General features: G+C 41.4%; 1 protein-coding gene across 1 annotated transcript in view; it reads left to right on the forward strand.

The window, feature by feature from the left end:
- Positions 1 to 27918, forward strand: part of LOC109139006 (protein unc-13 homolog B) — a 105410-nt gene that overhangs the window by 55562 nt on the left and 21930 nt on the right. Inside the window, exons 10-11 of the mRNA XM_027273847.1 lie at positions 7581 to 7865; positions 8355 to 8442. Of these exons, the coding sequence (XP_027129648.1) occupies positions 7581 to 7865; positions 8355 to 8442 (373 nt within the window). The remainder of the gene's footprint in view (positions 1 to 7580; positions 7866 to 8354; positions 8443 to 27918) is intronic.

Consider the following 27918-nt stretch of genomic DNA (forward strand, 5'->3'; position numbering starts at 1 on the left):
CAATATAACATTTCAAAGTGTCACATTGAACCAGAGGATGGACAACCCATGAATTTCATGAATAACAAAGCAAAGAAAGAAATGTTTGAGAGGCAAACTGAAAGGCAATTAAAAAAGAAAACATTATTGGGTATTGTTGACCTAACTGTTGATCCTCAAAACAAAATCACAACAATAGGTCATCAAGATCCTGCCGATCTATCCTCTCCCCATGTGCCTTCTCTGTCTCAGAGTAGTCTTTACCAGCAAAAAAAAATACTTGATGAGGTCAGAGAAGATTCACCACTTTCTCAAATTCAGAAATCACTTCAACAGAAGGAATATTCCACTGATGACCAGGCAACCACTCAACCTGGAATACATTGTAGAATGCAGTCAAGATCAGGATTAAACTCTGCCCCAATGAATACTTCAGTTTCTTCTTTGGCTCTTATTCAAAGGAAGATGCATCCTCCCCAGATTGCTGCTCCCCAGTCTATGCAGGACAATGCATCTGCTACATTCTCACTAAACACTGCATATCAACATCAAATCAGTAGTGTGTATGTTGAATCCAAAAAGGCGGATCAATTGCCTTCAGTCATACCTCAGCTACAAACACAACAATCAGTCTCACAACAGCAATACCAACAAACTGGTGTGGATATTACTAGGACTTCGGCCATTGCAAGATCTCAGCCAAAGACTCCAAAGTTGCAAAGACAAGAAACAACTTTTCAGCATGACATGACCTTTAGACCCAAAATTATCATTAAGCAGCCAACTGTGGACAGCTCTGAGAGCACTGCAGAAAGGCCATCAGATATTGGAAAAATGACAAGCAATGGACAGGCCTTGCCTCCTTTTTCTACCCAGCAAATGTATAGCGAACCCCAAACGGTTTCTACCCCACAATCTTTGAATGATCAGTCAATGCTTGCTTCGATTATTCAGCAAGGACACAATAGACAGAAAACTGACCCTTCACTACCATCTTTTGGCATACAGCCCATGGAGATTAATGCAGCTGCAAATTGTTATGCAAAGGAACCAATTCAACTCTTAAAACAACCTGATTCAAACCCATGTCCTGTCACTTTCCAGCAATGTCACACACCAACCGTGCCCTCAAGTACTGTGGCTTCGATTCAACATGTATCAGAATATGGTGCATTTATATCACAGCCCTCCACAAAACAGGACCCACTGCCAATGAACCAGGGCTTTGGAACCAAAATGCATGAACAAGAGGTAACTTTGATACCATCAGGATCAACCTCTGTTAAGGGTATGGTTTCATTATTTAGTGGCAGAGGTTCACAACCAGTCAGTACAAAACCAGCTGATGTTATGCCCCACCACACTCTGAAAAGTGCCTTGAGCACTTCTCTTGTGCACTGCAATGTTGAAGAGAAAATTGCCCCAGAAACCCCTATTGTTAAAATACCAGAGACAACTGATTTAAGCCAAATCAGTCAAACATCTGATGTGTTAAATTCTCTTCCTTGCACACCAGCACTAGCTTCTTACTCACCATCTGAATTATCCAAAAATCAATCTGCAGCCCTGCAGACAGAGTTGGCTTCAGCACCATTACTAATAACTAAATCACAAAGCGAAGGGAAATGTTCAATTGTATGTGGTGTAAGCCCTCAAACATCCCCAATAATATCACCTGTGGTCTCTTCCTCAAGCGGGTCACAAATACATGTTTTCAAGTCTATTTCTCAAGACTATCAGCAACCACAAGCAACGTTAAATGCAAGTAATTCTCAGTCTTCACCAGCTAAAACACCAGATACCATGACACTCAAAGGAAATCTAAGCAGAGGCACTTCAGTAGAACTTTCAGAAGAAGTTGCATCTAAAGCATGTCTGTCACATGAGCAACGTTTAGAGGAAACTATGTCCACAGAATCTGTCAATGTCAACACTGGATTTGGTGAGGTCTCTACTGTAGCCACATCACAGGAGCAAAGCCACCCAAGTTCAATCTACATTGGCATTAATTGCTCAGAAGTGTCTCGTGTTAATACAGAAATTGAACCAAGTGAGCTAAAACCTTACATTAGATTACCCCATATTTTTGTCTCAGCAGCAAGTTCACCAGAAGAAGAAACAACTGAACATACATTCAGTGAATATAACAAAACTGAACTGCCAGAAGTCTGTGTGAAGTATTCCGAAGATACCACTCCCATTGCAGTAACACCACCAGATTGTAAGGAGTCTTTACCTTCTGATATTTTTTCAGATCGTACACATGTAGATGAACATGACTCACAGCAAACCCTGACCAAGATAAGCTCAACCATAGAAACTACCCTCTCAGACAATAAAGCAGAGATTACTGATGTTTGTAACCCACCACTTGAGCTGTCTTCTAAGGACAGACAATCAGCAACTCCAAATGTAACAGTGCTTGAAGTAGTTCAGCCTCTCAGTAATCTGGCTTGCCAGGTCAAAAACACAACTTTAGTGCCAGCACCACTAGAAGATGCTGAAACTATGGCGACTTCAGCTTCAGATGTAAATTCAGCTAAAGGTGTCCAACAGCTTCATGACAAAACTGAAAGGGATGTCACCATATCTGCCCCTGAACCCAGTTCTCTGAAACCTCCCACAGAGAAAACCCCAACCTCCAAGGGGGAAAGTTTAGCTGTCAAGGTTGACCAGTCTGAGGGTGGACAGCCTGATGAGCAACCAGAAAAAAGCTTATTTTCTATGTTTAGTGGCTCCACCACAACTCCACAGCAGATGACCTCCCAAACTGGATTATCAATACTTGGTGGCATTCTTCCTGGGTCATCTTCCAAAGACACTCCCAGCACAGGGTTACTCTCAATGTTTGGTGGGTCAAATGCCCCATCTTCACCCGTGTCCAATGATCCAACAACACCACTGTCAGCCCCACAAGAGACCCAGGGCAAAGGCTTATTTTCTATGTTTGGTGGATCCACTTGTCAGCCACCAGCTAGCCCAAGGGGTCCAACTGGTGTAGGTGTGCGACCTAGAGGTCCTTCACCCAAAGAACCTCCAGGCAAAGGCCTGTTTTCCATGTTCAGTGCATCTCCACCTCAGCAACCACCCAGTCCCAGAGCTCATCCTGAGGGTAGTGCTACACCAAGAGGACCTTCCACTGGATCTTCTATATTTGGTGGCATCACCTCAGGTTCTTCTACACAAAAAGAAACATCTGGTGCAGGTTTCTTTTCCATGTTTGGAAGTCCTAGTGCCCAGCCCCAAACAGGACCAAGAGTACCCCCACCAGGACCAACAGTTACAACACCACCCAGAGGTTTAGAGCTCTCCGGAAAAGGACTACTCTCCATGTTTGGTGGACAAAATCAGCAAGCAACACAATCACATCCTGAAGCTTCTAAACCACCTGAATCAGAGGGCACTTTTAAAGTTTCCTCTGTGTTTTCGCTTGGTGGGAATTCTGATGGTAACAATTCGAAAACTGGGTTTGGCGTATTTGGAATGTCTTTCATAGAAGAAACCAAGACAGAGCCAGAAATAATTGTTCCTGTGAAGGAGGAGGATGCCTTGGATCAAGTGAAATACCCAGACGCAGACAGTCAAGATTTTTCTAAAAAAGCAAATGATCACTTTGTTGATCCAATGGAAAATGTGCTCTCTGGGCCTCACACTGAATCATCAGCCAAGGTGGACCTCCAAATAGAGCAGGCATGCCAAGATGGTCATGATTCAAACTTGGACATCAGTAATAATACCACTAGAAATTCTGTTCCACTAACAGATCCATATCTGGAGGTGGACAAAATAGCCACTGTGCAACAGCATCATACTGCCTCAGTTGTGGTTAAAACCATGACCAGTAATCTACTAAACAAAGAAACATTACTGGATCAACAAGCTGTAAAACTAGTAAGCGAAGAACAGTCAGACGTTCAAAAAGAATATAAAGAAAAGAAAGATATAGTGGATGCTGAAGTTGATGAATTAGAAACCTATACGTTTGAAGTCAAGAGCAAAGATGATAACACTGACAATGTTGCCATCAAAAGCCCATCAGTAAAAACTGAAAATATGCAGATGTCAGAAAGCATTGCAAAGTATATTGACAAAAATGAAACATCAGCTATGACTGGAGTGGAACATATGAAAGCTGTTCTTGAAGGGGAATTAACAACTCCAGAGGTAGAAGAACAAACTCAGAAGTGTCTGGAGATTCCTGGTAAAGATCAAACTGCAGTTGGAGGTGTGAAATCAACTAAGGAGTCTTTGAGAATTGATGGTGAAGAACAAACAGCTGTTGCAGATATGAAAAAACCAACTGAGAAGCCTTCTAAAGTTCCTAGTGAAGAACAAACAGCAGTCGGAGATGTGGAAAAACTAACTAAGGAACCTTCGAAAGTTGTTGGTGATAAACAAGCAGATGATGCAGATATGGAACAATCTGAAGAGGCAACTGTTGCTGATTCAATGATAGCAGTTACAGAGAAATGTACTACAGATTCTGTAGTGGCTGCAATTGCAGCAGAAGCTGCAATTTCAGAATCAGAATCAAAATCAATTGAAGAACTAAAAGTCACATCTGATGAGACTGCAAAGCAACCAACTGAGACTAAATTAGAATTTGGAGAAGCTAGTAAAGGACCTGCACATGGATTAGAGAGACCTTTTGAAAGTAATGATTCTGTTACAGTAGTGTCCTCATCAAATGAAGAAAAAACTGTTGGTTTTAACTCATCAGAAATCATGATATCTCAAGCTGTGGGGCTAACAGATCCATCTTTGGGAACTGCTAGTCTCCTACCACAGCAACAGCCCCCGACAGGAATGGCCAGGCCATCGGGCCCACCAAGACAAAGAATGGGAGCACCGAGAATGGGAGGGCCACGGATGGGGGGCCCAAGAATGGTAGGACCAAGAATGGCTGGACCAAGAATGGCTGGACCAAGAATGGCTGGACCAAGGCAGTCCGAACCACAGAAGCCTCCTGAACCAGCTCCATTTTCTGGCTTTATGTCTATGTTTTCTACCCCAAGTGCTCCAAGCAAATCACCAACTGTTGGTGGATTTTTTTCAAATTCACCTGGTTCACTTTTTGGATCATCACCTGCTCCTCGTCAACCACAGCAACAACAGAAAAGCTCATTTTTTGGACTTCCAAGTAGTATTGCTACAGAATCCCTTACCAGTGATATATTTGGTATATTCAAAGGGTCTGAAACAACTAAATCCGAGGAATATCAGCAGTCTGTTACAGAGTCGGGACAAGGGGATCCTTCTGCGATGGTAACTGTCTCTGAGAGCACTGAAAAGGCAGATACAGAGAAGGCATCTTTATTTGGGGATGGACATGTTAAAAGCCCTGAGGACAGTGAGATTCCTGAAAAAGGACTAGTAGAGGAAGCTGAACAAACAGACAAAAAAGAGGCAGAAGAAAGTCATATGACTGAATCCACCACGACACCTGCTTTGCCTGAGGTACAAGCAGGGGAAGATGAACATGCTGAAAATTTAGATGGGCCAGGTTCAGTAGTGTCTGACAAAGGTGCACCACACCTAGCCGCTCAATCCAAGGGCATACTTGAAATACCAGGTCTGACTGCTCCTAAATTTGGCTTTATGTCTGTAGCTGCTGAAGGCACATCATCTATTGGGTCCCTTTTCTCCACCACTCCATCTCCAGCCAGTGGTGAAAAGGCACCACAGCCACAGACAGAGGGTGGTTTCTTTTCTGGTTTTAAAAACCTTTCATCTGGTATTTTCCAGGATGAAAAACCAACTGGAAATGAAGAGCCATCATCTGTGTTTGGCATGAAACTTGGCTCAATGTTTGGGAAACCTGACCCTCCCAAAGCTGAATCTCCCCCTCCGGTGGTCTCAGTCCAACCACAGTCCCAAAGCCCAAAACCTGCAGATGAATGTTATGAGCCAGAGTCTGAGAAACCTTCTCCAAGCTCCGGAGAAACTGAAAGTGCAGATGCTAGTGATACAGTCAGCTGCGACACTTTAGCACAGTCACCACAGTCTGGCCTCCCCTCTCACTTAGTTTCCCTAGAAGAAGACTTGGATAAATCCCAGATAAAGGTCACCCTTTTTGAAGTAGACAGGAGTGTAGCTGACACACCTGACACCGTGCATGCAGATTTGGACACAGAGCAACCAAAGGACTTGTTGACAAAGGAAGCTGCAAAAAGGCTAGTAGAATTTGTATGATAAATAGTATAGCTCATTTATCATGCTAATGTAGACAGATGTACCACACATTTGACATTAGTATCTCTGACTGTCTTAGTTCCCTTTCCCATCCCACAACTTAACTTTAGAGAACTTAAAGATTTAAGCATTTTTTAGATTTAGTTCAACCAAACACAATTATTAAATCTGATATTGCGAGTTTAATCATCAAAGCCACAGGAAAGAAAATGATCACATATGCTTGAAAGGTGCTCACTATTATGTGTAAATGCACTGGAACTATTTGTACTTACAGTACCTCAGTAATAGCTTTACTGACAGTGATGGAAGTGCAATGAATGAAGAAACCGATGGTCTTTATTTATTAGCTCTTCACTTGTGAAGCGTGTATAAAGCCCCTCCTTTCTTTGTCCCCTACAGTTCTCTGAATTATTCTCTAAGCCTCAGCCAATTTGTTTATATGAATCAAACTCTGATAGATTTATGATGGTGTGGCAGCACACACCATAGAGGCAGGCTGGACACTGCAATAAAAGGAACAGTGAGAAGTCATTTGGCCTACACCCAAGACAAAGTAAATCATGCCAGTTAAAGCACAAAACCACTTTCCTTGTTAGCAGTCTCAATCACCCAGAAGCCACCCAGTGCTTTTCTAGTCACTCAGCTACTTAAGTTTTTTTTATCAGACAGGTTAAGTGTGTCACCATTGCTCTAACAGAGTGTTTAACCTTTTCGTTTCAATCCTATTAAAAGGTTAAAGAATTATGAATAGTGTGCATTTATCATTGTACAGTGTGGTACATTCATTAGTAGATCCTGTGAATGTTCTGTAGTACAAGTAGGTGAATTAAAAAGGTTTCTGTATTCTGCACTCACACAGGCATTTAGACAGAATCTTTGGGGCTATAGTTGATGTCATTATCAACATGCAGTTAATGCTTTAAACATGCAGTATTACCACATATCTTTGAAATGGATGAGGACCTCCCAGTGTTGATAGCAACCCTCTCTTGAAATGCATTTAGTCTCATTCCTTCGGCCTTCCCTATTAAACCCTGGTAGTTCTTCTTGTTTTGTTTGGCTGTCTTCCTTGTTCTGATGTTGATGAGCTTTTACCATGACTTTTACCCCCAGTTCTTGTTGAATTGAATTGTTTCATTCCAAAATTAATGTCCTCCATTCAAAGGTGAAACTCCTTTTTAGAATCGAAGTAAAAAAGATTTAAAAAATCTAAAGAAAAATGCATTTTCTTTTATAATAATGCTACAGTTATGCATTTTTCGAAACACACATTCTTTTCAAGATGTAATTTCCTAAGTACTGAATTTTGGAATAAAACCCTTCAATTCTACAGTAATTTCTTAACTGCTTATTGTTTTCTCAAATCTCAGCACTATATTTTAAATAACAATCTCATTCTCCTACAGTCCACCAGACAGCAGTCGCTTTGATTCATCAGGCAACCTTAGCCCGATCAGCTCCCAGCTTAGTTCTGAACCTGAGGAGCGCAGAGATCCCAGTGGTCCTCGTCCACCTCTTAATAGCCAGCCATCTACCTTGGATAAAGAAGATGAGGACGAGGAGGAAGAGACTGAGAATAAGCTGCATCCACTACCAGAGCCTGGTTGTAACAAAGATTGGAAGGACTCTCCGGTCATCCTGCCCAAACCAATGTTGGACAATCATGATATCAAGACACAGACTAAAAACTAGTAAGTAAAAAAGTAGACATCTAGGTTTGCAGTCTTGGACTGCACGGGCTATTATAGCATACTAAGTTCTTAATACAGTTGGTTGTTCAGGTGCATGTATAGGTGAGTATAGGTAGTCCTAATATATTGTATATATCAGTCAACCTCTAGTTTCTAACTAGTCAAGCACATCCATAAGACATCTGTAGTTATAATTCATTATGTCACATCTATAATGTTTTATAGCTGTTGACATAGTGCATCAGACAGCATCATGGGTGTTTGAGTGTAGTCATAAAGCATTATGAATCCATTATAATTTGCTATGAATACTGTTATAACGCATTATTAATGTGGTCTTCATACTGTAGATAGTGTTACCACTGCAAAATTCAGGGGATTGATTTTGGAATGAAACCAGAACAGACCACCATTTTGATACTGCTTAATGTTTACATTTATGAATGTGTCTTTTTGAATTTGTTTTCCTTTTTGTTTTAACTTTCTCAGTTTATTTGAAGATGGCCCTCCACCCTGCTCTCCATCCAAAGTTCGCTGGCTAAAGGCATACAACAAAGTCAGAGTACAGCTGCTTGAGGTAGAAAGACTCACTCTCTCTGCCCACACCAACTACTCTCTCGTGTCTGTTTCTGTTTCTTACACAGTCATACAAATAGACATATATTTATCACTCAAATACCTTTATAGCTTGTATACTACACTGTACTTATCCATCATGGAAGTCTAGTCTTGCGCACACAAGGAAATCATATCCCGTACAAAGATTCAGATATACAGGCACATGAACATTGCTGTTTCTCTATTTCTCTTCTGCAATGATGCTTTCTTTGTCTCTTTCCCCTGTTGGTTGGTTGAGTTTCCAGTCATGCCACAGCAATTTGCACCAATTCTGTGCTTCAAATTTTCCAGTTTGATCTTCAAAACACCTTTTCAGCATGGGTTTTCTCTGATCCAGTTATCACACTTCTGTTAAAATAAGTCCTCAGTTTCTAGTACCAGCTACCTTATGGTGGTTTACAGTTGACTGTAGTTTGAAGTCCATCCCAAGGACATACTGTAAAGGAAACCTGGAAATAAAACCTTGTGTACACACATCAACGCACACTGTAAGGACATTTCACTGACTTATATGTATTACTCAGAGGCCTATTTTAACCCAACCATAAGCTCTACAAGCATAACTACCACCCTTACCTTAATTTTATTTCAGTTTTAATCTAATTTGAATCAAAACAATGTCTTGACCTTAAAATACATTCTTGTTGTGAGTCATCACAATGTGATTACTACACACACGCCAGGCATATTAATCACATACTGTTATCCCCACTGTCCCTCCTGTTGGCTCCTCTTGGTGATTGGTCCTATCTATTTATCTCTAATTAACTTGGAGTCCAGACCATGTCTCCTTGTTTTCCTTGGACTCCCAGACAACTTTTTTTACATTTGAAAATCCACTCTCATGTGCATTTTAAAAAAAATTAGAGTCTGTTGAGATCAACTTTCAAACATGTCTTTTGTTTCTCATGGAGTAAAAGGAAACGATTGATGCACCGAGGAATTAAACTGCAAGATTGACTAGCAGTGGTGAGATTGCAGAGCTGGACACATAGACCGATAAATGGCACAAGCTTAATTCAGTTGGGCTATCAATTGATAGTAGGACAAGTGGGTTCAAGGCCATGTGTTGACAGGTATCTGCCTTGTGTCCCTGTTGTTAAGTCACTGACCCTGTAATCTGACCTACCTGGCACAGGGCTGATAGAAAGTAGAATTCCCCTACAGGGACCAGATTATTTATGACTCTGCTCCACAATCTTTTATTTAAGACTCTCTGTTTCCTTAAACAATAAACCTGGTGGGCCTGTCTTTGATTAATCCCATCCCTCTTTTTGAAGAAACTTTCTCAAGATGCAATTATCAGGGCACATTTGACAAATAGCTACTCTGTTATGAGACAGAATCACAGAAATGACAGTGTGAAAAATTAGAGAGGAAGTCTCAGGGTACCTGTTGGGCTAGGCTATAGCAACAGTACCCAAACTCAGTACCAACACTTAGTGCCCGCAGTAGTGCAGTTAAGAGAGTTGTTATTACACCTTCAGGGATACATTAGTCCCTCTTTTAAGGCATTTATATAGTTGTAGCACATGGCAGAAATGCAGAAGAATATAACATGTTTTTAAGGCAGTCCAATATTGGACTGTAAAATATATGAGAACTAGTCATATACAGATAAGACAGGAATACAGCAGCTGAAATTGCAGCATATTTATTATTGCCAACTGATCACAGCAACATTATTTAAAGCTAGAGACTGAAACATTTTCTTTTTGAAGAATAAATGAAAAAAGAAGACAAAATACTAGGACTTTTTAAGTTTAACAAGCATATCTTAAGTTTAAGATGATCTCGGGCCATAGACTTAAAATAGGAAAACATCACCTATTATACAGTATGTCTTGCATCTCTACTTTCAAGATCAAAAGACTTATGTTGTAAAGTTGTGTAAGTTTTACTGCTAAAAATCTCCCACACTGCTTATTCAGTATTTCAGGAGGCCTTTTAATGGGGCACCAACTACAATAGCTGTACACACAATTAGTTTGAAGAGCACTACTTTTCAAACTAATTGTGTGTACAGCTATTGTCATTATGGTTATTTTAGACTTAAAGATTCAGGTTGTAACAGAAAACCTGTGTGACAAGGGGAGTTTGTCTAGTTTGAAAGAGATGGACCAGGCATTGGGGATCTAAGGATAATCACTATGAAAAGTGTGGGATCAACTATTTCAGAGCTTGTCAGGGTGTCCATGTCCCTTTTTAAATCTTTCTTTCTTCCCTCAGTCCCTGAGATTGCTGGAAAGTCTCCTGATAAATTCTAATAAATAATTAATAATGATAATGATATTTTTGTTGAGCTAACTTAAAAAATGGCTTATTTGCAGTGCCAAAACATTGTTTTGTCTTCAATTAATATTCCAAGTTTCATCATCTCTTAAATAGCCTAGGTATCAGGTCTTATTTATATTACATTTCGGAAATTCCAATTATTGCTGCTTCATTGGTCTGGTTTATACCAACAGAACAAAGAGACTTAAAAGACGATGTGACGTTTTAGGTTAGGATTCTGCTTGATATGGATGAGCAGTAATGATCAGTCATCAGAGAAAATCTATGCCTGGATGTAACTGTTGCTTCGACAACATTTAAATAACTGTAGTTTATTGTGAAGCATGTCCTACAGTGTATTGAATAAAGACAGTGATGATATGTAATTTAGACATAAATTACATGCTTAATTATGTATTATGAAAAACAGTATTGAAAGAGCTGACTTCCAATTACACTAATCTATAACCACTCATTGTTTTATTTTTCAATAAGATTAATGTTGTACACTTTACTTACCATTTTAGTTGGTGATTCAGACTTGTGCACCCTGTAGTCGATAGCTATGAATGTGCTTCCAGTGACTCTCAAAGCTCCGGTAGAGTCTCTGTGTTTGTAGTGCGGACACAGAGATTCTGACAGCAGATGCTCATGGCTGGTTGAGGCCATGCTTGTCCTGTTATAAATTTGCTAAGAAGGGGGGACTAGTATAATTTGAAGTTGCAGTTACACTTTAAAGTTTCTTTAGACTATACAATGTGTCTCTTAATTAACCAGGATGCAGCCCTTGTTCTCCTTAACGCCATCCATCTATCCTCCTATCTATTTTGGAGTCACTTGTCCCAGTCAGTGTCACTTTCTATGCTGAAATTATTTCAGAATTTACTTTTTTTCTGCAACAGGGGTAAAGATACAATTATAATCCAATATGAAAAATTCAGCATGAGGAATAATGAGTGTGCCTTTCCTCAATGTGTAGGTAACAATCATTACAAGGTTGTTTTTTACATCATTAATACAGGTGTCAGTGTTAGGATGGATCCAGGTTTGATGCTGGTCAATGGTTATCCCCATAAGGACAAAAATAGTCTTTTTGTCTCTGTTGCAAGTATTGTACCATGGCAACGATGTCACATTTCTATGGAAACACAACCTTATATTTGTTTATGGTTTGGGTGGCGTTGCTGCAGCTGGTGGTAGGTGTGTGTTCTTGCACTGAAATAGTACATACTGTAGTCCCCGTCATATAACATGCTCAAGCTTTGTTAGCTCCATGTTGAATTTCCAAACCAGAAAGGAGAATAAAATATCTGTCTAAAACTAATAGCTGTCATTAGTTATTCTGCTGGTTTTGTGATCTTTTCATAGTTGGACAAAGTATATATTATATCCTGTATTTATATGTATGTTTGTTAGCAACATATTGCAAACCACATGGATTTGGATTTGGTTTGTTGAACAGAAAGGATGATCTGATTTCCACTTTTTTTTTCTGGCAATTAGAGGACTGGTGGGGTTTTTTGGGTTTTTTTTTTTCAACAATTAGTACTAAAAGGAACTTACAAATTGCAGGATTCACATGTTAGTTCCCCAGAAACATAGATGATGCAGTTTTGTATGTGAGATTTTCAGTATTATGAAATATTTGGGCTGTAAATATTTTTTTTGTGTAGCCCATCAGTGACTTCACTGTAATATAATGGGTGAAAACTAATTTAAAAAATGAAATAAATCTAATTTTATCTAACTAGATTTATCTATTCCATATCTACGTATATATCCTACACTCTTTCAAACACATTTCAGAACCAGAAACAATAATCTTTGGGTCCTCTAATTAAATGTCTCAATCCACTTTCTGAAGCTGACACACACTGATAATCAAAAATCCAAAAATAATATTTAACTTAATATTTATTCAAAAAATATTGAGATGAAATTCTGTAATTTCAGATGACAGCTGTTAAAAAAAACAAGCCTAGGATCATTGGTTGGTGCGGCAACGACTTCTAGTGTACAGCTTGAGTTTAATTTAATGAATTTGCAAAGTAATTATAGTGGAGTGTAAAAGACTGATAAATCAAAAGCTGTTTTAATCTAATCCTTGGCGCACAAGATTGGTGTTTTAACTGGCCCTGAACAACAACATAAGATAGAGCATGGGTTTGGGCTGTATAAAGGACTCACTACTTTTATATTGAACATTGAACATTCAACATATTTTGTGAGTTCCAAAATTGTCTGCAATGCATGTTTTTCCTATAGAGATTAGATTTTTATAATACAAACATTTTACAACCATGATCTGAAATGTTCCGCTGTGTTGTACTGGTATGAATGATGCTGAAAAGACTACAAGACTGTCAAATTCTCACTTCCAGTTCTCACTAAAGAAAAACAATCACTGCACACTGCAATGCTAGACGTCTGGCTTCTATTTTTATTTACATCTCCTGTTTCTCATTTCTCACATTATAGTTTTTGCAAAACTTAAGACTCAGTTTCAAGATTCTGATATAGGTTTGCAGTATGTCATAAAGTTCAGAAGTCTTCAGAAAACTGAATCATCGGAGAAGTGGAACTGAGATAGAGGAGGCCAGATATTACACATGCATTACATATACACATTATACTCATATTCACCTCACGGCAACAATCTCTCTAAAGACAGAGTCATTAACATGAACATTACCACCGCCGAGGAAGCAGGAACATAATGAGAAGGGTTGAAAGAAAGAAATGAGGGAGACATCGAAATCCAAGACAGACAGTTTTTGAATCCACAAATGTTGATTTGTAAAACACAATGCAGGATGTCTCTGTAATGTATGTTCAAAGTGACAAACAGGACTCTTCTTTGTCATCTTTTCATCTAATGTACTGCATCTGCATACAGTAGTTCAGACTTAATGGTTTAATAGTTCTTTAAAATTATTCTCCTTATATCAGTTAAACATACAGTCTGAACAGAAGTTCTTTATAAGGTCAGATTTTAAACCATTTGAACACCAACATCAATAAACATCATAAAGCACAAACATAATTTATGGGGAATCGTGGTGACTGGCTTGGAATAAATGGAACCTTCTATCCCTTCAACTTTACTCTCTTTAAGACGCTCACTCATATCCAATTTGTGGTATTTTCACAAAACAAAAAAGTACTTTTTCCTAGAAACACCCAAGACATCCTTTTAAGCTGCTTGCTGCCTGTTTCAACAAAGGAAAAGACATTTTTTCCTTTAACACAGCACAAGTAATCATTATTATTACTATCATAATTTCAAAATTAAACTTGTGTCTCTTCTTTTGTCTGGTATGTAACCATACAGAGACGCACGCAACATCTCACTATTGCACACTAAGATTTAATGGTTAGGCAAAGATTTTCTCAAGGTTTCTATCAAGAGGACCTAATGGACAGATAAATGCTTTGAAGTGCTCTTAGAAAGGTTGAAAGGCAACGCTGCAATCAAAGACAGGAATCAACACACTGGAGTAAATGGTTTTTTTTCCATTTCAGACTGCCCCATCTTTCTGCAAACATAAATTTGATGTAGCTGTTCAGTTTTTTGTCAGATCATTTTTAGATCAACTAGTTAAGCAGCACTTTTATAGTCCAGCTTGTATGTCTTTTAGATGAGCCACTCTAGAGGCTTTTTTAGGGAGTAGTTTGACATTTTGGCTTCCTCAAAGCTGCTCAAGGAGCTGCATCTCCGGCCATATGTTTAAGTCTGAGTGTTGAAACATACTTATTATAGACAGCAGAAGATTGTTTTTTGCAATCCATTGTACATGCCACTGTTACTACTCAAAAGATTGATATCAGGTGGGGAATAACTTTAAAGAAGTATTACAGAGAAGAAGGACTCTTTCAGCTTTCAGGGGTTATTTTCACACTCTGGCCACATTTAAACTATACACTTGTATGAAACATATCCTGATAGTTATTTCTAACTGGTAGCTACCTGACTGAACTATTGATATGCAATCAAAGAAAGGTCAGTCAGTACAAGGGGGAAAATTTCTGTATAGTGTTGACACGGTATACTGGACGACTATGCCTCTCACTGCATGTTGTCCATCTACACCTACTTGGATGCCCTTATACTGGCATATCTTACCTTATGTCCATTGTGGTCCTCCTGTTGGTGGAACGCACTTCCAGTTTGCAGGGGCATCCCTCTCTACCTTTAAAAAACTCCTGACCCAGCTCTTCAGAGTACAGTACCTCCTACTACTACCTACTACTACCAAAACTCGACATGCAAAATCTATCCCCCTCTAGTACTGTCGCAGTACTTGTTGCGACAGCACTAGAGGGACCAGTTAAAACCAAGGCCCAATTAAAAGGAGAGTTATCCAAGTTATTTGAATGTATAAGCTTCTTATAACTAGGTCTCATTTACTTAGATCAAGGATACAAATATGAATGTTTGAAATAAGGGATCTAGTGATAGTAAATTTTGTAGATGTAATAACCTTCATGTGTTGAAGTGTTTGAAAGAATATTTAGACAATAATGTACTGGAGATAAAATGTACACGAAATATAATTAAACAACGAAATGAATAAATGTGGTTATGATTGGCTTTAAAAGTTTGTTTGACTAATGACTTCAATGTTTCTGTAATCCTGATTTTCATTTGATGTTTTTAATACCTTTTGTTTCTCCTATATTTCTCAAGTTCTTGTACTTTTTATGACTTGGCTGAGCAAAAAAACTTGAAACACAGAGACCAACATGAAAGGCCTTTCCTGGTGACAGCCTTATAAACACAAACACACAGTCAGACTCAGTCTCCTTCTCCCTGTTTTTACGATTAAATCACCTCCGTTTTCCTGTACAGTAGATGTGTTCAAAGAAAAAATAGCTCTGAGTTTCATTCGGTTTTACATTAAAGACATTGTTTATGCATCACGTGCAGTAGAGAGGGAAGAACAAAGAAAAATGTGAAATCGAGTGAGATCAAGGGAGATACAGAGAAAGCAGCATTAAAAAATGGGTTGTTGGAACAGGGTGGAGCAGAGTGATAAGTCATTATCGACGGTGGGCATATGTAGAGATAATTGGAAACAGAAGGAGCGGACCACCAAGCTGCCTGTCCAGGGGTTCAGATGAAGTTGCATAAGAGAGACAAGTTGTGAGAAATAATGTAAGCTTGAAGAAAGAATAAAGGAAAAAGGGAAAAAAACAAAACAACAAAGAAAATATGAAAAAAAAAATGGAACAAAAAGGCTTTGAGATGTTAAATAACCTTCTACTTTGAGTTGAAGATGCCATTTGTGCCATATCATACAGATGATTTATTTAGCCAGTTATGAAACTTTTTATTGTAAATGTAGTGATTCGGAAAAACAAGCTTGGTGGCATTCTGATTTACTGAGGGTGCCTTTGGCCCCCCCGTAAATAGCTTTAGACTAGTTAAACTTGAGTGCACTCTGACATATATACAGTAAACCTCAATTTAAACTTTTCTTCTTTGTGGTCACTCTGTGGCAAACTCAATTTAGTCAGGAGAATCTCTTGCTTGTCTGCACAAACCATTTGAGTGCTTACCCCTTCTCGGAGTACTTCCTCACATAATACTATCTCTCTTAAAAGCAATTATCAATTTCTTTGCACTTCCGTGCACCTGTAGGCTTGTGGCACTTGTGTCAGGTGGAACATGAAGCTGAGTGTCACAAACAAATTTGGTCTCACTTCACTTTAAGCCAAAAAGTATTTTACAGGGTCCCTGCTTTGCTTATTTTATCTAGTGCTGAGCCCTGGATTGAGGCAATGCAATCGCAAATAAAGATACATAAAAGAAAAAAACAAAAAAACAAAAATGCAATTAAGAGGAAAAGAAAGGATAAATAGATAGAAAGACAGACGGAGAGGAGGATTGGTATCTTTTAGTGATGACGACTGCGTTCAGCATACCAACAACGCTGTCCCTCAGAGGGAGCCGAGCGGCGTGACATTGGCTGAAAGTCACCATGGAAATCAGGCCTGTGGGCGGTGTGTGTGTGTGCATGTGTGTGTGTGTTATACATGAATTGCGAGGTCCTCATTTATGCCTTCCAGGGCACCAGTGTTAAATCAGATGTTTGGCTTCCCCTGAGCCAACTGTCAGCCCCGTGTTTACCACAGTGACAGAACCAGGATTTGGATACAGGGGTTGAAAAAACACACAGGATTGTGTTTATCTGATGTGTTAGATAATAGTCTTAAATATCTCTCAAAACTGAAACTAAGAAGTACAATTCTGTTATCTGCAACGTTATTATACCACATTTTAAGTTAATTCTAGTCAACGGCCGGATGTTGGATTTATTTGTCTGCTCTGCCAGCTGCTGTAGCAGATAACTTTAGGTTATTTACATAACCCTGGTTCTCTGAGTAATATGAGTGAGATGTCTCACTATGGAATGCACGCCCCCGCTGCAGACCTCAGAAGTATTAATCTCATTACACCAATCCTGATTGGCTGGTGAAACGTGTCCGTCCGCTTCCGGTAGTACCACCTACCTTAAATAGCCCATGCGGACGGCACCACGTCATTCAAGATAAGCACCTCTTCTCACTCGCCCAAGCAAGAAGGGTTGTCTGGTGAGACATCTCACTCATATTACTCAGAGAACCGGGGTTATGTAAATAACCTAAAGTTCTCTTTCATAATATTTCGCTTAATGTCTCACTATGGGATGTGGTTGCTCCCGTATTACCAGACAAGCTTATCTAGCGTCCACCAACCCACAGGGAAAAGTACTCTGTTCCTATCAGGACAGCAAAACCGCTCGTGCCACGCACGGTGCGGAAATGTCCAGCATATAGAAATGGACAAAAGTGAGTGGCAAGGACCAGCTCGCCGCAGCACAGATGTCCTTAACAGAAACTCCCCTGAATAAGGCCCAGGATGCGGCCAAGCCCTGAGTCCAGTGCGCCCGCAGACCCACAGGTGGCTGCAAACCCTGACTCATATAAGCTAAAGCAATCGCCTCCACCACCCGGTGGGATAGGCGCTGCTTTGAGACAGGCTTCCCCTTATGGGGATTAGCCCAGGAGACGAACAGCTGATCGCTCCTCCTGAAACCCCTCGTCCTATCCATGTAAGTGCGCACCGCACGGACTGGACATAACGCATGCGACAACTGCTCACCCGGTGAGGCAGCAAAAGCACAAGGTCAATAGGAGAACATAAGCCCACCACCTTAGGCACAAAAGCCGGGTTGGGCTTCAAAATCATCCTTACATCCCCCGGGAGGACCTGGGCGCATGAGGGATGCACCGAAAGCGCATGGATGTCACTAACCTGTTTAACTGAAGCCAGGGCCAGCAAGAACACTGTCTTGAGAGACACGTGTTTCAAGTCCGCTCCCTCCAGTGGCTCAAAAGAAGGGCCCTTAAGCCCCTCCAGAACCACAGCCAGATCCCACGGTGGGTACCAGTGGTCTGGACACGGGGAGAAGCCTGCGCGCTCCTTTCATAAAATGGCAAACCAGCTGGGTCGCTGTTTGCTCGCCAAACCCCACGTGACAGGCGGCGATAGCCGCTAAGTACACTTTAACCGTGGAGAAGGCCTTTCGTTTGTCAATCAGGTCCTGCAAGAATGACAATATCACTCCTACTGGACACTGAAGAGGAATGTGGCCGTTTCTGTGACACCACCCCTCAAACACTCTCCACTTATAGTCATACAGAGACCTAGTGGAGGAGGCTCGAGCACTTTGTATAGTGGAAATTTCTTATCCCCCCTGACGGTTGATGTACGGCACCATCGTCGTATTGTCCGTTCTCACCAGGACATGATGACCCATGAGAGACGGAAGGAAATGTTTCAGGGAGAGGAACACCGCTGAAAGTTCCAGAAAATTTTTGTGCCCCTTCACAGACTGGCCCTCGTGAATCCCGCCCCAACCTGTCAGGCTGGCGGCCGTAGTGACCACCTTCCTGGACAGGACGGAACCCATGGGCACCCCGTGGGTCAGAAAGGATGGGGCTTGCCAGTGGCGCAGTGCCTTGGCGCACCCCGGTGTGACCAACACTCTCCGTGCACCATGACGCACTGGATCCAGCCCGCATGAGGCCACCCAAAACTGGAATTCCCTCATGCGGAGGCGGACTAAGAGAATAGCAGAGGCCATCAGCCTGAGTAACCGAAGACACAATCTGAATTGAACAGATTTGCCCGGATGAAAAAGCATGAGACATGCCCTGAAAGCTTTCACTCGGTCCATTGAGAGGCGCGCTGTGAAAGTCACCGAATCCAAGGATAATCCTAGAAAGATTACACCCTGTGCCGGGGACAGCATGCTCTTTTCCGTGTTTATCACAAAACCCAGATCGACTAGGTGTCGTATGGGAATATGTGGCCAAGCCGTCTCAGCGGGGCTATTGCCGCTTCCGTGCACCGCACAAACACCCTCGGGCTTAAAGACAGACTGAAAGGGAGCACGCGGTACTCGTAACAGATCCCCTGGAAAGCAAATCTCAGATACTTTGTGTGGGGAGGATAGATCGGGATGTGGAAATACGCGTCTTTCAGATCGACAGAAGTGAACCAATCACTCTGTCGCACAAGACGCAGCAGGGATGCGTGCGTTAGCATCCTGAACTTGTATTTCCTGTGATATTTGTTCAGAGCACGTAGATCCAGGATAGGGCAAATACCCCCCGCCCTGTTTGGGGACCAGAAAATACCTGGAGTAAAAACCGCTGTGACACTGTGCGGGAGGTACGACACAGATTGCTCCTTTGTTTAATAGTGAGAGGATTTCCTCCTGTAAAACATGAGCTGACTCTCCCTGAGCCTGGGTGTGTATTAAACCTGCGAATCGCGGGGGAACGGCGGCGAACTGCAGCCTGTATCCCCGCGAAATCGTCTTTAACACACAGGGTGGATTTCTTGGGCCAGTCGGCCCAACTGGGCAGGGGAGCCGGGGCTGGATGGGGTTTCGGCTGTTTAGGCATTTTAAACTGTGAAACCTGGGAGGCCGTCTGCGCAAAGCTCTTGCGTGGCGCAGGTGGAGAGGGAGCTGGGGGCTTTCGAGGGAGGCAAAGCCGGAGAGCTTCGTCCTCCTTCTTTTTGGCTTCACACCGCCGTTGCATCGAGTCCGACACGGAGCCAAAAATCCCCTCCGGGACAATGGGCATGTCCAGGATGTCCTCCTTCTCTCTGTCTGACAGGTTGGCGAGGTTGAGCCACCGCGCTCGTTCCTGCAGAACCATAGTCCCCAGTGATTTTCCCGTGGCCCGGACCACGCAGCGTTGGACACGGAGACACAGGTCGGTGATGACCGGTATCTCCTCCCACGCAGCTGGTGAGTTTGCACAAAATCCTCACATAACTCAGCCTGATAAGCCATGAGCATGGAGAGGGAATTGAGCGCTCTGGCCGAAAGCGCCACTGTCTTATACGCCTTTTCAGTGAGGGCCGACTGAAAACGGTCAGACTTGGACGGCAGACTGGGGCTCCTGGAGGACACCGCTGACAGCCGGGGGTGAAGGTGGGCCGCAACGAGTGGCTCCATCAGAGGCATGCGGAGCAGACCCAGGCTCTCCATCGCCTCACAGTCGAGGGATGAGGCCCCCGGGGATCGGGCTCCTGCTGCTGTAAGGGCGGCCTTTCCATGGGCGCGCCACCTTATCCAGCAGCTCTGGGAAGACGGGGAGAAGTTGCTTCATCGCGCTCTTGGCCAAGGGCAATTTCTTCCCCTCGTAGCGGGACCTGGTGGTCTCAGCTACGACAGCGGGCCAGGGGATGGTTAGCTGGGCAGCAGTGCGTTTGCACACGTCGAGCATGTCCGAGCTAGGGAGAGGAGAAGCTGGTGTGCTGCCCTCATCTCCATCCCGAGAGGCGAAGGAGGCTGGGTAGCCTGGGCCGGTGTCATGAAGATGTTGTCCTCGTCCTCATCCTCTGATATGAGGACGCCCGAGGCATCAACTTCATCTTCCCTATAGTCCAGTACCAGGATGTCTTCCTCATGCGGGGGGTCCGCGGCCAGGTCAAGCTGGGAGCCCCAGCTGGCGCTAGCCTCCAGTTCCACCACCGCAACAGCCCCCTTCTCCTTTTCGTCCTCGACGGCTGCGCCGTCTGAAGGGAGACAGGGGTCATGTCCAGACAAGCTGGCCTGGTGGGCTAGCCGTCTGCGGAGACTCTGGTTCGTGAACACCGCACAGTGTTGACACGAGCCGGGGACTTTGATAGCTAGCTGGACGCGTTGCAGCCCCAGGCAGCTCGAGCAGACCTGGTGTGGATCTCTGCTCGATATCTTGTTCCCCTTGGGACGGGCCCCAGAGTCTCCATGCCCTCTAGTGTGAGGGGTTTTAGCCTCCATTCCTTGTGAGCTGGTGTGCAGGCAAGGAGTCGAGGAAGTTAACTGGTGTGCTAACTCTGAAGAAACCGAGAGATTAGCTGGTGTGCTAATGCTCGGTACTCGAACAGCCGTGGTGAGGCTTTGAGGAAGTTAGCTGGTGTGCTAACTGTGAAAAAGCCAAGAAATTAGCTGGTGTGCTAACACTCGGTACTCGAACAGCCGTGGTGAGGCATCGAGAACAGTGCTGACCTGGCCGTGCTAGAGCAAAAATGCATTGAGTTCGATCTGGTGTGACCAAAGAAGCAGAAAATCTCCAAGGCTAGGTAGCACCCGGCGACAGAAGCTAAATAAGATCCGTCTGTGGACAGTTTAGCTAGCTAGCCCAGGACGCGAGATATGCTCCGAGTGAGAAGAGGTGTTTGAATGACGTGGTGCCGTCCGCATGGGCTATTTAAGGTAGGTGGTACTACCGGGAGCGGACGGACACGTTTCACCAGCCAATCAGGATTGGCGTAGTGAGATTAATGCTTCTGAGGTCTGCAGTGGGGGCGTGCATCCCATAGTGAGACATCGAGTGAAATATTATGAAAGAGAACCATCGGTTTCTGTCCTATTCAAAAATGCCATTTGTCTATTCAGTGGCTGTTTTGTGGTTCACAGACAGTGCAGCTGGTGAATGAAAGGGTTCCTGTCCTGCTAACAACCAGTTTTGTGTGTGAGATGACTCTATTCAGAGGGATTTTACAGCTTTTTATACTGAGGCTGTGGTTATGATTTGTGTTCTTGATGTCTCTTAAAATGAATCATGAAAGACCTGAGAAACAAAGAAGGAAACATTTATTCTGTTGTGCTATACCCATTGTCTGCAAAAATTTTACAGTGTATTTTTTACATATTTAGAAGAATCCTCTTAGTCAGTAATTGCATGTTAATTAAACAATCAACTAAACCATCATGGCTTTTACTTTCCACTCCCTGTCAGTGCAGCAGCTTTGGATATCTAACTTATCTTAACTCTTCCTCTCACAGTATCTGACATAACAAGCTGAGCTGAGCTCACTTTTTTCCTTCCTTTAAAACAATGTACAGCAACCTAAGTACACCATTTCAGTCTTTACGCTGAACTTGCCAGAGGTCCGTGTCAGGTTATGTGTCCTCATTACAGTAAAGCTGTGTCTAGTGGTGTCCCTGTCTTCATATCCCCTACACTAAGTGTAATAAGGTGCGCTTCGGTTTACTTTTGGTTATCCACAATAACCTGTTTTTGGAGATTTGTGAAAAGTAACAATTAATTGCACTGTTAGTCCAGTGCTCTGCAGCATAAAGACAGAAAATGTGGAGTTAGTGGGGAAGAATTATTGAGCAACTAAATGTACAATAATTACATACAAATGTGTTTCCAGTAACTTGGTTTTATGTGTGTATGTAAACAAAGTCTGATGCTGATGAAAAACTGTAAACAATAAAAAAAAACTGCTATTCTTTAAAAGGACTGGTAGAAACACTGAACAAAAATACTTACCCAATAATACGTCTGTTGATATACCTTGTAAAGCTCCAACATGTGTACTGGCAGTGTGACTGCAATCTTTTCAAGTGCACAGTGCCTCTAAAGATTCAAGGTTCTGGCTGCCTACAGCAGATGTTTAATTCCTCTAAGCAAACACAATGCAAAAACTATTGAGGCCCAAATATTCCAGCACTTACAACAAAGGCCTGTAGAAGAATGTACACTAAAGAGTCTTCTCAAGTAGTAATCGGGGTAAAAGAAGGTTTTCTTTCTCACATAGGAAGAGGTGCTAATTGTATGAGATTTTGCCTTGTTTCTGCAATTTTTTTTGTAAGCATTTTTAATCGCTTTAATTTATCAGTTGAAGGCAGTGAAATATCATGTAAAATACAATAATATGCATGTCTCATAACAGCAGCATCATATTGGTTATTAGTACAATGAGCTTTGTGTTCGAGGCAGATTGCCTTGCCATTGGCCAAAGGCTACGTAGCCACGGGCTTTAGCTTTGATGCTCTATTTTACTAATAGCTTTTTAATGAGCCATAAGTCACATGCTCATACAATTGCTCTAAAGCATTTTGTGGCTGTATCTCAGCCAAAACAAAGCGGATGTCTTCATACTTCAAAGCAGACATTTCCATCCAGCAATATAGAAAGTAGAATACATTAGCATAATTTTGATGTGAATTACATTGTTGGTTAGCCAATTGCAAAGATGAGCACTCACAGACATTACATTTGTGATATACTGTAAGTGTGACAGAGCCAGTGTACAGTATATTTATATATAATTTCGGCTACACTGACATCTATTTAAAACTTATAAGTAGAGGGTTTAAGAATCACACCAAGCATTTGCTACAAATACAGATTATGTATAGATGGATATTTGAATATCAGAATATACAGTTCATAAAGCAGTGTGTTGTTCTTAAAATATCTCACATATTAAGGGCATGTTCATACTGAGCTGTAGCTGAGTAACATATGTGTGGCTGTCAGAGTGCAGGAGTGTGAAAAGTGAAATTAAGTGTTAGAGAGAGAGAGAGAGAGAGAGAGAGAGAGAGAGAGAGAGAGGTCTGTCAACTGCGCAACAAGCTGCGATCAGTGTAGCTACTCAGAGAAAGAGGGCAAAAAAAAAAAAACCTGCGATGAATAAAGATCAATCAGGAGATTTGAGGATGTGAGATAGAGAGAGGCAGGAAGAAAGAGAGATGGAATAAAAGAAAGGAAGGGAGATAGAGAGAGAAGAGGAGGAGACTGTGTGTACAGGCTGAGAGGGGAAGCGAAACAGACCGCTAGGAAGCGGCTCAGTGAGCGCTGTTATCAAGACAGAGAGGGGTACAGAAAATACAGGGAAATTGACAGAGAGTGTATTGACTGACATGACTGTCATGAGAAAAACAAAGGAGAACCTGCCAATTTTTTTGATTCATGTTTGATCCACTAATGTTCTCTGATTTATCGTGGAGCTGAATGAATTACTTTTTCCAGCTCGTCACTTCAAAGCTTTTTCTCTTGCATAGATTTACAAATGACGTAAAGAGGTGCAATCAATCTCTGAATGTTCTTTGGGGACTGTAGATGCTCTGGATTGTGCTGTCAAACTTGGCTCTGATTCTTGTTTTACCACCTGGGCTCAGCTTCTCTCTCTGTGAGGTAGGTTTTGTGTTTTCACTGGAGGAGGAATCAGAATAGAGATATTACTAAATGAAAAGGTATTGTTTTAAGTAAGCTGTAAAACGATAAAGAATCTCTAAGGGTTGGAGTTGATTACAAGCTCAATTGTATGTAATAAATCTGGGAATTACTTTACACAAGGAGCTCTAATGTGCTTATTGGCCCCTTGGGATCTTAGAAGACCCCCTGATGAACCTCTTATGATTATGCTGTGAAATGTGAACGTAATGATTTAAAGTGTTGTAAGTGCTGAAAAAAGAAACACATTTCCTCTCTTTTCTCACATTGCACTGTTAGGAGCAGTGTGCACATTAGGAGGTTTATTTTTGGAAATACACTGAAACAATATCAGAACAATTGTACACTTTTCTCTCTCTCTTCCACATCATTTTATCATTTTATTCATTGTGCTAAGTGAGCATGTTTGTGCATACTATACAGCCTCTTGTTCCCTACCCCTGCCAATCTGACTTGCATTGAACTTGCAGACAATAATTAAGCAGATTATTGCAGCCTCTCTAAAACTGAGTGGGTACACTAGTCGTGATCCCCACTCGTGCTGTGTGGAGGGTGTGAGCGTAGCGATGTTTAGGAGCTCCTGGGCGTCTCCAGAAGCTCCACACTGCAACTCCAAACACTAATTGATTATTTATCATCTTTGCTTTATTACATTTAGGATATGAGATGACACTGGAGGAGTGATTTATGTAATATGATAATTGCATTTTTAATTTAGAAGTGTTTAGAAGTACTTTTTAATCTTTGTGTTAAATGCATGTGAGATGCTTAACAGCCTTCAGGTTCTATTTCAGTAATTAAAAGTAAAAATACAATAAGCTGCTAAGGGCAGGCAGCTGATTCATAAACTTCATGTTTATGTCGCACTAAGGTTTTCTTTTTTAAAGAACCTCCAGTGATTGATTAAATGGTTGGCAACTACAGATGAGCCAGTAGTTTTCTTAGTCACTCACTGAATGTGAAAATCCTAACTGTTAGATGTGAGGTGAAGAAGAAGAAGGATGTGAGTGACAATGTAGATGTGGAGTTAGAAAAGGCAACATGAACATGCAGGGAAGGACACTCCTTTCTTTGGTCTGTTGCCTACAGTGGGTGATCAATTTCAAAACTCATCAGTTTTATTAAAGATATTAATTAATTGGCTTAAATCATGGATAAGAGATTTATAATCACACCAGCCAAAGTCTAAATCTATGTGCATCTGTCTTATATTAATAAGTGGTCATAAACTACGGCATCTGATATTGATATAGTTCTTTTTACTCTAGTTTTAGTCAACAATAAACAAGAAGATATTAGTTTTACTAGATTTTTGAGGTACATACTGATATTTATATTTAACATGTCAATGATTCTCAATGCATATCAATGTATCTTAATAATGTATGTCAAGCCTCAATGTTCTAGATTACTGCACATGGCTACATTTTCATCAATTAAAACAAGCAGTAAGATAAACGTGAACTCCCTTTTTTGTTTGAAAACTGCCGTTAAAAAAATCAGACTACAACAGCCTATAAGCTGCATATTTTTAATACCATTACCTGTGTTACCCACCTCACTACATGATTTTCTTGCCTCTCTCGGAGTTGGATGGCAAAGCTGACAGCGCCTCCTTAATTCTTGGATGAAGGCTCAGGGTGAAAATGGCTAGTGTGGTTCCTTAAATTCTTTGTATCACCAGATTTTACACACGGCGTGTGTCAGTTGCATTTCAGATGTGTTTCTGTGATGGCAATTTAATTTAATTACACAAGACCGACCCCCCTGAGTCTAGCAAATGAGTATGCAAAAGATGAAGCTCTATTCTTAACATGAGTACAGATTTAACATGCTCTTAGGTATTGTGTTCTCGTCAACAGACATGCCTCAAAAGTAACGTTAGCTCAGACATTAGGACAATGGACAAAGACAAGTGGATGGGGTAACTGTGACTGGGTATGTAGCTGGTTGTATGCCGACTGTGTTCAATCATTTGAGACGGCATCACCCAAATGTGAATATTACATATTTTATTAAGTACAAGGAAAAAAGTGTAATTTGAACTCAGCTCCCCTTTATTTGAGGGAATATTTATGTTGAGTTATTTTTATGTAAATTGGACTTCGTAGCATGCAGTGAGCTGCATGCAGTATCCTTGACTGACTGTACCGAAAACATACCAAACTGTAGCTTCTAAACCCAGGTACTTATCAAACTGTGATTTTTATGTACCATTACACCTCTAGTGTCGGTGATTGATGCACACAATGTATACAGAAATGTCAGGGTTTATTATTATAAAGCCATGACATTAGAGATCAGATTCATAGATTGTGTACAAATTTCCTTTGACATTTCTGTCTGTCAGGAAAAATCCTCTGGTCTTGACCTCTTTACATTTCCTTCTCTAACTGACGGATGAAAATTATCTCCAAGTGGCATACCAGCAATGACCTCGCTAATTGTTTGTGGCCATGCATGAAGAGCTGTCGACGTGGTGAAAGACCACAGTGATTTGGATGCTGTCAATAAAGCAGCCTGTGTGTGAACTGTAGAGTAGGCTGCAGGTTTTGGAGGTGTTTGGGTTTACCCTGCCAGGCATTCATACACTTTGATATTTATATGTGCAAATGAGGATTGGAAAAATCTGTATTACAGTAAATTCCTGCCTGTGAAGTTAATGTAAATCTAAACTTGGGAGTGAAGGCAGCTTTGTAGCAGTTAGTTCTCACTTGTTCGAAGTTCTAATTTTGGGTTATGAGCTTAATTTGAACGTTAAAATGGAATTTAGCTTATAAACAAGTTATACTAGTTTCTGTGTAAATCCATTTATTTCTTAACTTGTTCTCACCATGACTTTTTTTCACACTAGGTTGCATTTGACATCATGTAGTTTGATTTCTTTTTTGAGACTACTCCCTGTAAGGAATCAGTGAGGCAGGTAAATGGCAGAAACCAGAGACATTCAAGTAAGACATGTCAGTGATTCAAAGCAGGCTTTCTTAAGAGCTGGAAAGTCAGAACAGAAAAACAAAGAAAAAGGGCAAAGCAGACAGGTATAGAGCTACAACACTGCCAGTCTTAGATACAAGTTAATGAAAAGAAAGGAATGTGCACAACAATTACAACGAGGGCTGATAAAAAAAATGTGCTTGGTAAGCAGCATTGAGACTTGTGTTTTGGTTAAAGACTATCGATTATCTATCTATGGGAAGTTCTCATAAGGCTATAAATAGAGTGTGTGTGTGTGTGTGTGTGTGTGTGGGCGTGTGTGTGTATTCAGTGTCTAGTTCTTTCCAGACATGACAAGTGATGAATGGGTTGGATGCCTTGAGGTAGATACAACAAGGAAATAGAGACAACAAGGGTCAGTGCGTACAGCGGTACCTTAACATTAAATGAGCTGAGGGATGGAGGACCGGCTCTGTTTTCTGTAGGGAGAGAGGCGACAAGAATGAAGAAGAAAGCAGGAATGGATGAGAAATGACAGTATGAGACCACCTTCTTATCTGAGGGGTGTGGTTTGATGGAAAGATTACAGATAATAGTCATAAGTATCTTCTGTAGTATCTAGGCAACAGTCAGTGCAACTTTACATCTTCTATTACATGAAACAGTGAATGAAAGACACTACGATTTGTGGATTTAAGTAACGTGATATCCTTGG

The sequence above is a fragment of the Larimichthys crocea genome, chromosome III (genome assembly GCF_000972845.2).
Source record: "Larimichthys crocea isolate SSNF chromosome III, L_crocea_2.0, whole genome shotgun sequence".
Taxonomy (NCBI): Eukaryota; Metazoa; Chordata; class Actinopteri; family Sciaenidae; genus Larimichthys; species Larimichthys crocea.